Consider the following 11,823-nt stretch of genomic DNA (forward strand, 5'->3'; position numbering starts at 1 on the left):
GAAAAAAAAAATAAAAAACAATTAAAAATAAATAAAGCTATGAGCACTGTCCGAACAAAGGCTAAACGCACGTTTGGAATCCACGTACCAATGGTGTATCGAGTGATGGAAACGCTTTGAGTGTTTATTTGGTGAGTGAGAATGGAATGATTTATAGATACGGATTTAGCTAATTTAAGATTTGTCAAAAAAAGACTTACAAGTTACATCTGTTCTTAATTGTTCTTTTTTTATCTGAATTTATACTGTATGTGTTATCTAATTACAACAAAATGTCGAACAAGTTTTATTTTGATATAAATATTGTGAGTAAATATATATATATATATATTACTAATGGAGGAAAAAAAAAGAAGACAAAAATTATAAAATAGTACCTAATCCATGAATATGAATAGTATAATTACTAAACATGTTGAAGTAAGTCAATTCAGGTTATAGGCTCAAAGCTCATAACCAGGAAAAAAGAAGTGGAAGACCAATGTCTCTGTCACCAAAAATTTTAAATCATTTAACTATTAAATAATACAATAGAAAATTTGAATTTTTTTTAATGATTTTTCGTTTTTCTAAATTCTTTAATCCCAATTTTAAGCCGATTAAGTCAAACGTAGTCTACTGAACCTACAAGACCATATTGATTTTCAAAAGGCAGATCTAGAATAATCAAAAAGAGAAATTTATATATATATATATATAGATAGTTTTTTCACTTTAAAAATTAGCTTATGTAAAATATTCAAATATTATCAAATAAAAACTTTTGTAATTTATGATCAAAAGATAGATTAGAAGGTTAAAGCAAAGTTATGTTGTAAATTCAGTATACTATGTGTGTAATGTGTACTTGCTCATAAGTTCATAATTGTAAACTTGGAACTTCATAATGCTCATTTATGAAACTTGTTTTCCCTTGGAACATTATTGTGAAAAAGTGAGAAAAAAAAAAGTAAATATCATTTACCCATTTGCAAAAAGATCATCATCCAAAGAGACATTTCATGAATTAGTCATCACTTTTAGATCATTTTCCCCTCTTTCTCTAAATGTGAAATCAAATTTACTAAAAGGTGATGAGAAAACAAAAATTAAATATCTAATTGTCAAAAGAGGAAAATAGAGAGTAGGTTTCATGAAGATTCAGCCAAAAGCTACTTTTAATTTCCTGAAATTAATTGTTAATAAGAGTGAGAAAAGAGAGATTCATTCACTTGATTAAACAAATCACAATACAGAGGAGACAAAGTAAGATTACACTAAGGGCCAAAGTTTCTGAGTTTTCAAAGAAACTTAAGCCACGCCTTTCCTCTTCCCCACCTACTTACATGGAGAAAAAGACACCAAACTTTTACCATTACATAACTTTTTTAACCATCCCTAAAACTACCCAAGAAGGCGGATTGAGTGAGTGTGTGTAGAAAGAAACATGGTGAATTCACAAGACAAATGGACCCGAGAGTCGAGTCAGTACTACTTGGTGTCTAGTTTATGGACACTTCTGGTTTTTACCAGGACCTCCATAGTAAAAGTAATGGCCCCAATCATCATTGCTTCCGGTTTGAACATCATAACAGTTTGACTGCTCAGTGAATGTTCCAAGTCCTTTTGGTGCCTTGAGGTTGTTTGACCCATCAACCACCTGGATGTTCCTGAAGTAACTTGCTTTGCTAAAGCCTTCTTCTGGAAATCGACCACTTCCCATTTGCGTTGAAGTGTGCTGACCATCTGATTGCGAGTTCACAACTTCTCCTCCCCATTCAATCATCGATGCACTTTCCGTCAAGTAGGAGAAGAGAAACGATGGCCAATAGCCTAAAACATAGCCGTTCCCAAATTGCATCCACCAATGTCCCTCTTTCGGATCCTGTGACAAAGTTAACAGACCATTTAGTTTTCATTGTCTTTTGGACTGCATCAAACTTGTCTCATTCTCAATTCTCTTTATGGCTTACCTTCCAGATCAGAATACTGATATCGTACTGCGAATTACGATATCCAGAGACCGGAGAAATACTTGCTCCCATTGCTATGTCGCTGTTGATTTGAATAAAACCCGAGCAAAGAAGATTGTAGCAACCAGTAGCTTGATATGCATCACTCTGCAAATGATTGCCAACGTTAGAAATAGTGAGAAATGTAAAAGCTCATAACCGTAAGAACGTGAATATGTGGGAGTTTCCAGGATCTTACAGTCCAGTAAGTGAAGAGTCTTGTGTTATTGTCACCGTATAGATCCGGGCTCACCTGAAGTAAAAGCAACAGGACTCAATACACTAAACAAGAAAACCATAATCACATTTCTTAGATGTTTATTGATGAGATAACAATGCCGTACCTGCCAACCAGCTTCAATGCTGTTAAGATCTTGTCCGAACGAGCCACCAAGAAGCCATATCTGTGACAAGCTGAACTCATTCTGCTGCTGAATCTTTGGCTCCCAAACATTTATAGTCGCCTTAGCTCCATAGTACTTATCTCCTTCCACATAAGCTATGGCATGCTACAAGTCAAGAAACCAAAACATACAACACATTCTCAGATCAAGAAATCTGCAAAACAAAAAAAGAAAAGAAGGAAACTTTACAGATTCACACTAGACTAACCTGGTGACCACTTTGGTTAATAAGGTCAGGTTCTGCAGATTTAGGTAAAGGGACACTTCTACGCTTCTTCTTGCCATATCTTTTAACTGAACTAGCCCTCAAAACATCATCTTCCTTTGTCCTCCTCATGGGAATAGTTCCTTCAGGACATTTACCGTATCGATGCCACAACTGAGGGATCTGCCCTTCTTTCTCATTTGATTTAGGAGCAGACACTTTGTTGTCATCAAAGAGTCCTTCAGGATGGTAATTAGGCTTCATCTAAAGAAACCAAAACTATCAGCACTTACATAAAACACAAACTACAAAAGCCAGATCTAAAAAAATCAGTTTTGGTTTAGTCTCTCTAGACCTGAATCTTGTGGTCTTTGAGGAAAGGATGGTCAAAAGCTGGTTGCTTTGAGAGAGGAATACAGTCAATCATATCACCATCTGGACTCTGTTTAACCACACAAACATTCAAAGTCAGAAACTTTCAACATTTTAGTAGTAAGCAATTCAAAACTGTAATGTAATGAGAGAAAACGAGAAGATCCTTAATTATGACTCTGAATCTTTTTTATGAAATCTCGGGACAAAGATTATTAAATTTTATTCCAATTTAGAGTTTTAGAACAAATAAAAAAAAGTAATCATATGTACTTAGGAGTAGGAGAGAGAAATAAGCAAAATCATCAGATTATGATAATGTTTCCTCTCCTTCCAAATAGAAAACACCAAAAACGAAAAGATTAGATTTTTTTAACCTGAATGCTCTTGACAGCAGGTTTGTTCAACCTGTTCAAATGCTTCTTCACTTCAAACTTCTGCTTTGATAAGCCGGACCTTGCTGCGCATGATAGCGAGAAGAACCCGCAAAGAAATAAACACGCTATAGCTAACTTCACCACTCCTCCTTCCATTGTCACCAAAAAAAAAAAAAACACTCTTTTTCGTCTCTACTGAAGCTTCAAAAACCCCCCCAAAAAAAGAAGAAGAAGAAGAAGAAGAGAAGCGCTCACACAGAAGGAGAATCAAATGATAATGTTGAAACTGGTTAGGGACAAAGATTGAAAAGGTGGGTCTGGTTTAGTTTAGTTTTCTCGCAATAATCCAAACCACACAGATCAAAATCCAAACTTTTTTCTACTTCTTCTCTCTCTCTTTCTCAATTCACACACTACTACAACACAGAACTTTCTCTCTCTTATCACTTCACTTTCCCCATCTATCTCTCCCCATATGGCCATATCTATCTATTTTTTTAATTACTTTTTTTTACCCTTTCTCTCTCTCTCTCTCTCTAGAATTATTATTTCCAATAAAAATATTAAAATCTTTTCTCCTTTCCCAATTAGCTTTTCTTCATAAAAATAACTCCTTTATGACGAATATTGCTCCTTTTTTATTAAAAGTTTTTATTTTTATACCTTTTTAAAATAAGTTTGTTAAAGTAGATATTAAAATATAAATGGTACATGAATACCCTAAGGTGTACAATTAAAAATAGTTATATATAGACATGCGATATTGAAAATGACTTGAACCAAGTTTTCCTATAGTGTAGGTTGCATAGGACCCCAAATATTGATGGAAATTGATAAATACTAGTAAATAACAATTTGAAATTGTAAAAAAAAAATGGTAGTAAGAAATACTCCCTCCGTTTCAAATTATAGGATGTTTTAAGTAAAGCACGTATATTAAGAAATCTTATTTTTAAAAAGTTCAACCAATCAGAAACAATACTGCATAATATAAAATATTAAACTAATCTAAAAGTTGCATAAAAACTTGAAAACATCCTATATTATGAAATAAAAAAGTTCTCTAAAATATTTTATATTTTAAAACGGAGGAAGTATAAAAAAGGAATCTGGTGGAAACTCCAAGAAAATAATTTTTAAAAAATGGTTTAAAAGAGAGGACAATGTGAAATGGTCAGAGGGATCAGAGCCAGCTTGGCGTTTCATCCACGGTTTTTAAGTAAAATTTAAATAATTGATGAGACAATTCAAATTTCAATGTTCATAACTTTTATTAGTATCACTTAGACAAAGATTCTTTTATGCTCTCTAATCCCCGGTCGCATGTTGCTCTGCAAAACTATTTGTTTTCTCTATTACATTCATTTGCTTATAAATATCCTTAAATTAAGTCGTCAACGGTGAAAAGGTTAATTAACCGTTAAAAAAAACAAACAAAACAATGTGAAAGAGTAAGAAAAAGTAGATCAATAAATAAAAAAAGAAAACATCACATAATGAGAACAAAAGATTTGTACTGCCAAAGGAATGGAGTATATTTATTTTAAACATCACATAAGTAGATCAATAATTCACTAAAATGTGGACGACTGGTCAAAGGAACGTCCATAAATTATTTTTAACTTGCATGCCCATAACTAGGGTTCAATGCCAATTTTTTATATATAAAGTTTTCGTCAAAAAAATACTTATTAGACATATCAATAAATTACCACTATGAATCATGAATGTTTCAGCTTTGTGTACGGAGGAAATCTTAAAATAAATAGACATGGAGAAACTTACAAGAAAGAAATGTCCAAAAAATATCTATATGAAAGTGTGTGTATGGTAAGAAAAAATTCACATAAGATTACATTAAACCAAAAAAAAAAAAGGGTATCATGGTAATGTTTTCGGAGTCTGCGAGAATCTATCGTTTTAGATTCCTTTTTTAACGCTGCTAAGTAAGTAGTCGTCAGTTCCGAGTCATGATTTGTAAAGCCACACACACTGGCCACTGCCACTACTATCTACTAACCAGAGAGATAAAGAGAAGATCACACGTATTGTAACCAAAGTCCACACGTGCGAGGAGTTGCATCACTCACCGTACGCGTATGTCACGCCCGTGAGACAGAGAGAGAGAGAGAGCCCCATGAACTAACGCACGGATCACGGAGAAGGGTAAAATCGTAAAGCGGTAAAAATAATACCTAACGGTCAAAAAGAGATAAATTATGGGAATCCGATGCCAAGACAGATAATTGCAATCGTTAAGTTTATAAGTTTTTACTTTTTTTTTCCATATAAGGAGAAAAAGACATTAATAAAACTTTACACCTTACGAATCGAGAGCTAATTAGTAGTAAATGATCCATAAATCTAGACGAAGGCTATAATAAGAGAGTGTTTGATATGTTGTCGGTGATTGGTTTCTTTACTGTTTCACCATATGCAATGGTTTTGAGTCTTGAGAGTTGAGTTGAGACATGAGACATTTGCATTGAATATATAATAAAAATGAAGGAAACAAAAAAACAAGAGTTGTATTATTTATTTAGTGTGGATGATCTGGAACAAAGGTCCATTAGTAAGCCACCCAAAACTTGTCTTTTTCATTTTTTTTTTTAAAGGTCTATGAAATTTTAAAATTAGCACACATTTTTAAAAATGTTGTAGCTTCTGCCCACTTGAGCGTAAGTCCAAAAACAGGAGTGAGCAAATGTCATCGATAATTGCTGCAAGATCACGAAATCACAAACACGTATGTTTATGTGCGTATATAATACGTATTTATGCCATGATGCATCACATGGTGTATTTTTCATGCTATGAGAATATTGGTGTCACATGTACATAATTACATATCGTTTCTCCAATTGAATAAACACTACAAACATCCACATTGATCCCAACTAAATCACTTCTTATATTTTACTTAATTTCTTATATCAAATATATATTTTACTTAATCCTTCAGTTTTATGGTTTAACTAACGAAAATAATCTTTGGCATTGGCGCATTGCTGTCAAACCATTAGTTTTTTTTTTGGTGGAATATGATGAAAGGAGTAGAAGGTAATGACTAATGAATTACACAAGATTTGATTAATACATGCACAAGAAAGGAGGTGAAACCACAAGCTTTTCTACCATGTATATATATATTTTTTATAGCTCTCCATTATTGTCTTCATAATGCGAACTTTGTAAACTTTATGACCTTTTTAGATTCTCTTTTTATTTTTATTGTTTTTGGTAAATAATTTACGAGAAATAGTAAAAAATAATGACTAGAAGTTTTTTTTTTGGTTACAAAGTATCATGGGACGTGCTTTTTATACCATTACCAAGCACAATACTTTTCTGATGTATACATGTAATTCTACGTGTATACACTATAGATGGGTAGAGATGTACATGTATGACATGATTGGACATGATCATGTGAATGGATGTAAGTATTTGTCTTCATGGAAAGACTGTTAAGACATGTGACTCTCTCTTTTTTTTTTTCTCTCTTTTTGTTGTTTCTCTTCTTCTTTATCCTGGTGAATCACAGACACTAATGGAAGAAACAAAGATGAAACTTTTGAATCCAATTTTGACTTGTTACTATCCTTGACACAAAATGTCAAGCATATGTGTTCAACCCTTTTACTGTTTCACACTAAAAAGTCATGCACTGTGATTATATATAGTAGCTCAATGGCAGATATGGAAAGTAATTTATTAATTAGAAAATCAGATTATTACTTTTCGCAGAATTAATACGCAAAGAAATTCAAGTAGAACACTGATAGTATACAAAAATAAATTAAATATTGAGAAATGAAAAAGGCCAATATGGGTCACTGATTAGTATTATTTTTCATTTTTATTTTCTTGGACCAGAATCTTCAAAATGAATCGACTCTTACCGGCCCATATAGAAGATAGCAGAAACTGATACTATATATAACACTTGGCCACTTGGGGAGATGGATCATTCGATTTTCTGTGTTAATAAATTGAAATCTGAAACAGTGATCTGATCCAGAATAACGTTGTCTACTTTGTCTCTATAAGTAGCAAACTTCTGGAAATTCAAAACAGAAATTTAATGTAATGCTCGCTCTCTAGATTTAAACCAATTTAATTATCATTTGTATAATAAAAAAAACTCAACTCAACTGAACCACATTCTTTCCTAATGTAAAAAGAAGATGTACATTGACAGTGAGTACACCAGAAGCTACATATGTTAGTTGGACTTGAAGGCGAGGAGGAAGAAGAAAGATCCGGGTTTGGTGGGGAACAAGTGAACAATTTTACAAACAGTTGAATGAAGAGATGATCGAGTCTTTTAGTGTCTTTTCATTTGTTTCTAAATTGTTTTTGAGTCTTTACAGGTTTTTAGCATGAAAGGAGCAAAGTGGAGCAATTTGGATCAGTTTGGAGCAATAATCCGCAAGAAATCAACTTGGAATCGATTAGAGGAGATGATGTCGATCGACACTGCCTTAGCATCGATCGAAACCCAGTCCAAACCGACGAGAGATCCAAATTTGGAAGTTTTACAAAGTTGCCCGAAATTTTCCATATTTGCAACATGAGTCTCTGATGTGTTTTAGGACATATATATATATATATATATATATAGTTTTTTGGTTTTCCAAACCCTTAAGTTGTATTCTATCAAGCTTTTATCTTTTTCTGCAACTTTTGAGAGCAAAACCCTGTGAGAGATTTTAGAGAGCTTTTGGAGAGAAGAATCAAGACTCCTTCAGAGAAGATTCAGAACTCCTTTTCTTCTCCCTTTAATCTTTTAATGTTATCTATTTTATTCATGATTTGTGTTCATACAATTATGTCTGAGTAGTTTGCTTGTTAGGTTTAGGGTTTTCACAGGGATTTTATGAATTATTAGATCTGATTATTTAGGATTCATTATCTATCTAGATCTTCATCTTAGGTTGTTCTTCATATTAATCCTTGATTGGCCATCTAGAATTAATACTTTAGGAAAATAAATTGATATGAGAATATAATTGTTTTCCTGATAAAACCTTTTGATGAGCAAAATTACTTTTTGCAAAGAGATTTGATTTAATAATTTTGTGAACAATCTAAACCTGATTTTATTGCTGATTTATTACCTAGAATTTTACAAAGAGATTTGGATTTTCTGGTTTTAAATTTAGATATTATTTGCAGTGAGAACTGATTTAATTTACAAAAGTGTTTAGAGTTCTAGATCTGTTCTTAATTGTTTGAATCCTAATTTATTGATTGATTTAATATTTCATAATTTCCTGAGAAATTCCCTAGGCCTAGCTTTTTGATCTCCTGAATTTACAATAGTCTTTAATATTAATATTTTGCATTGCTTTTGTTTTAATTTAATTTAATCTGTTTAGCATAATTGAAAAACTCTATAATTTATTGTGTAGTCTTGAGTCCTTGTGGAATTCGACCCCTAAGTACTGCATTGATCTCTTAATTTGAGAGAGTAGCTCTAGGGTAAATTTGAGCATATCAAATTTTGGCGCCGTTGCCGGGGACTCTCTGATCTACCATTAGATTTGAGTTTTAGATTTTGTCTAAATTTTTCTTTTTATTTTCAAACTAACACGCTTTTGTTTTCTTCTCTCTTGTGTGTTTCAGCCTTTCAGGTGTATGCCTAATAAGCCTAACACAAGGAGCAACAAGACTGGTCCAATTCTGAAGCTTTCAAACCAAGAGTTGGGAAAACTTGAGCGTGAGAACAGAAAAGCAGCCAAATCTCTGAAGATGGTTAATACGATCATTCTGATGCGTGATAAGGCTGGTGTTTTGAGGGATCAAGAGGGCCACTTGCGCAATGAGCAGGGCCAAAAGCTTGATGCAGAAGGAAATGTGATTGCCGAACCTGTTGTCAACGAACAGGCTGTTGTGAACCAGCAAGGTGGTGTCGTTGATGATCCAGATCTTGGTGTCGATCGACACCAACCAGGTGGCATCGATCGACACCAACCTGCAGATATGCATGGAGCTGCCTACCACGTACAGAACCCAGTTCGACGACAGGAGAACAACCGGGATCTGATCAGGACTATTGCTGATTACAATCGGGCTGATCTGGTGTATGAGAACCGGTCTGCTATTGTTCTCCCCCTTTTCAGAGGAATGATTTTGAGTTGAAACCTGCATACTTTCAACTAGTTGGGCAGAGACCTTTCTCTGCTTTGCCCAATGAGAAGCCCTTGGATCACATTGAGCATTTTGAGGATCTGGTGACTAGCATCAAGGCTAATGGGGTAACTGAGGACTACATCTTCTGCAAACTCTTCCCTTACTCACTTGCAGGAGAGGCATCTCAGTGGTTGAAACAGTTGCCAGCTGGATCTTTGACATCTTGGCAACAAGTCAAAGTGGCTTTCCTCAACCATTTCTATGATGATGCAATGTCAGATGAGTTGAGAGTCAAGCTATCCACTTTCAAGCAAAGACCAGATGAAGCTTTCAAGGCAGCTTGGGTGAGATTCAAAGCTTATCAGAGGGACTGTCCACACCATGGTTTTTCAAGGGTACAACTGTTGAGTATCTTCTTCAGAGGGTGTGACTGGAAGTATCAGTTAGCTTTGGATGCTGCAAGTCATGGGAATTTCAAGACAAGATTTCCAGAAGATGCTGAAGTTTTGATTGAGAATTTGGCTTCTAGCAATAGCACTAAGGGAGCAGATGCTGAAAGGAAGAGATTGCATGGAGGATTTGATTCAAACCAGTTAGCTTCTGTTAATGCTAAGCTGGATTCAGTGCATAATCTCCTTATGGGTAAGAAATCTGTTCATTTTGCTGCTGAGGTTGAGACATATGAGCCAGAACCTGATCAAGGACACCAAGAGGAAGATGTGAACTATGTGTATGGGAATCAGGGACAGCGGTTTGGAAATCAGCAAGGCAACAGGCCTTACAATGGTGACCAGAAGCAGCAACAGAACAATGGCTATACAAGGACCTATGGGAACTCATCTTATCAGTCTCCACCTCCTAAGAATTCTTCAGAGGGTAGAATGGAGGCCATGCTTGAGCAGCTTTTGCAAGTACATGAGCAATTGACAGTGACATTCAATGGGAAGATTGACAATGTCTACACTGAGCTGAATGGGAAGATTGATGCATTGAATGTTCATGTTAAGAAGCTGGAGATTCAAGTTGCACAGACTGCTGGGTCTGTTAAACGACAAGAGAGTGTTCTTCCAGCAAGAACTGAGTCAAACCCCAGACATGCTTGCAATGCCATATCAGTGCGAGATGAAGATGATGGTGAAATTGCTTCTGCAGAAAAAGAAGAGAAATCGACCAATCTCTCGGTTTCAGATGATGGTGTCGATCGACACCACCTGGGTGTCGGTCGACACTCATCCCAGACGAGCCCAGAAACCGCAAAATCTCAGGTTCCAGCTGCTAAAAGGGTCTACAAGCCTAAGATTCCTTTTCCCAAGCCAAGAAAGTCTAAGCAAGAGATGGAGGAAGCTAGATGCAAAGCTATGATGGACAAGGTGATGATTGAGATGCCTTTAATTGATGCAGTAAAGCTTTCACCACCTCTTAAGCGGTATGTGAAGAGAATGGTATCCAATGGTTTGAGCCCTGAAGAAGGAGCACTTCTTACAAAAGATGTCAGTGCAATTCTGTTGAACCAGCCTGTTCAGAGGAAGAAGGAGAGAAAGCAGGAAGTGGTTGTCTCTAAGGAAGTGAGTGCAATCATTCAATGTAGGACTGCTAAGAAGTTACCAGATCCTGGAAGCTTTGTACTTGATTGCTCAATCTCAGCAGGAAGGTTTTCTCACTCACTTTGTGACCTTGGCTCTAGCATCAACTTGATGCCACATTCTGTTGCTGTGAGACTTGGGATGACAGAATTCAAGCCAACTCAGATTTCTCTTATCCTGGCTGATCGCTCCCGAAGAATTCCTGAAGGTGTTTTAGAGGATATTCCAGTTAAGGTTGGCAACTTCATGATTCCCACTGACTTTGTGGTGCTGAAGTATGATCAAGAGCCTAAAGATCCTCTCATCTTAGGAAGATCTTTCTTGGCTACAGCTGGTGCCATCATTGATGTGCAGAAGGGACACATAGCACTGAATGTGGATGGTTTGAGTTTGAATTTCGAGATGGATAAGCTGAGGAGGGCTCCTACTATTGATGGACAGACTTTTTCTGTTGAAAAAGTTTCTGCAACACGAGCATCAGGCTCAGTGTCGATCGACACCAACAAGGAGGCATCGATCGACACCCCTCCACATCCGAGACAAAGCTTGTCCAAAGTTGAAGCTCCAAGACAGAAACCTGTTCCCAAACAGAAAATCTCCCATTCCACCCTCCAGAGTCCTCAGGTAAGGCAAAGGTACACCTCTTCTGCACCTAATCTTCCTCCTATCATCAACAAGAATTTCAAAGAGAGAAAAACTGTTTTGCAGTTAACCAAGCCAAGAGATTATCGTAGAGTGCTTGTTTCTTCTGTTGAT

The 11,823-nt window shown here is 35.5% G+C and overlaps 1 protein-coding gene across 1 annotated transcript; it reads right to left on the reverse strand.

The window, feature by feature from the left end:
• On the reverse strand, positions 1,196 to 3,811 carry LOC104758816. Its single transcript, XM_010481769.2, has 7 exons — positions 3,350 to 3,811; positions 2,956 to 3,042; positions 2,604 to 2,864; positions 2,336 to 2,500; positions 2,191 to 2,244; positions 1,953 to 2,099; positions 1,196 to 1,864 (listed from the first exon to the last, which is right to left on the reverse strand). Exons 1-7 carry the CDS (start codon positions 3,503 to 3,505, stop codon positions 1,487 to 1,489), a joined length of 1,248 nt encoding a protein of 415 aa, XP_010480071.1. The 5' UTR covers positions 3,506 to 3,811; the 3' UTR covers positions 1,196 to 1,486.

The sequence above is a fragment of the Camelina sativa genome, chromosome 17 (assembly GCF_000633955.1).
Source record: "Camelina sativa cultivar DH55 chromosome 17, Cs, whole genome shotgun sequence".
Classification (NCBI taxonomy): Eukaryota; Viridiplantae; Streptophyta; class Magnoliopsida; order Brassicales; family Brassicaceae; genus Camelina; species Camelina sativa.

Coding starts and splice junctions, on each gene's coding strand:
- LOC104758816 (XM_010481769.2), bottom strand. CDS start 3,505: ATGGAAGGAGGAGTGGTGAAGTTAGCTATAGCGTGTTTATTTCTTTGC. Junction 2,865..2,955: donor TCAAAGACCACAAGATTCAG/GTCTAGAGAGAC, acceptor TGGTTTCTTTAG/ATGAAGCCTAATTACCATCC. Junction 2,100..2,190: donor GACTCTTCACTTACTGGACT/GTAAGATCCTGG, acceptor AATCATTTGCAG/AGTGATGCATATCAAGCTAC.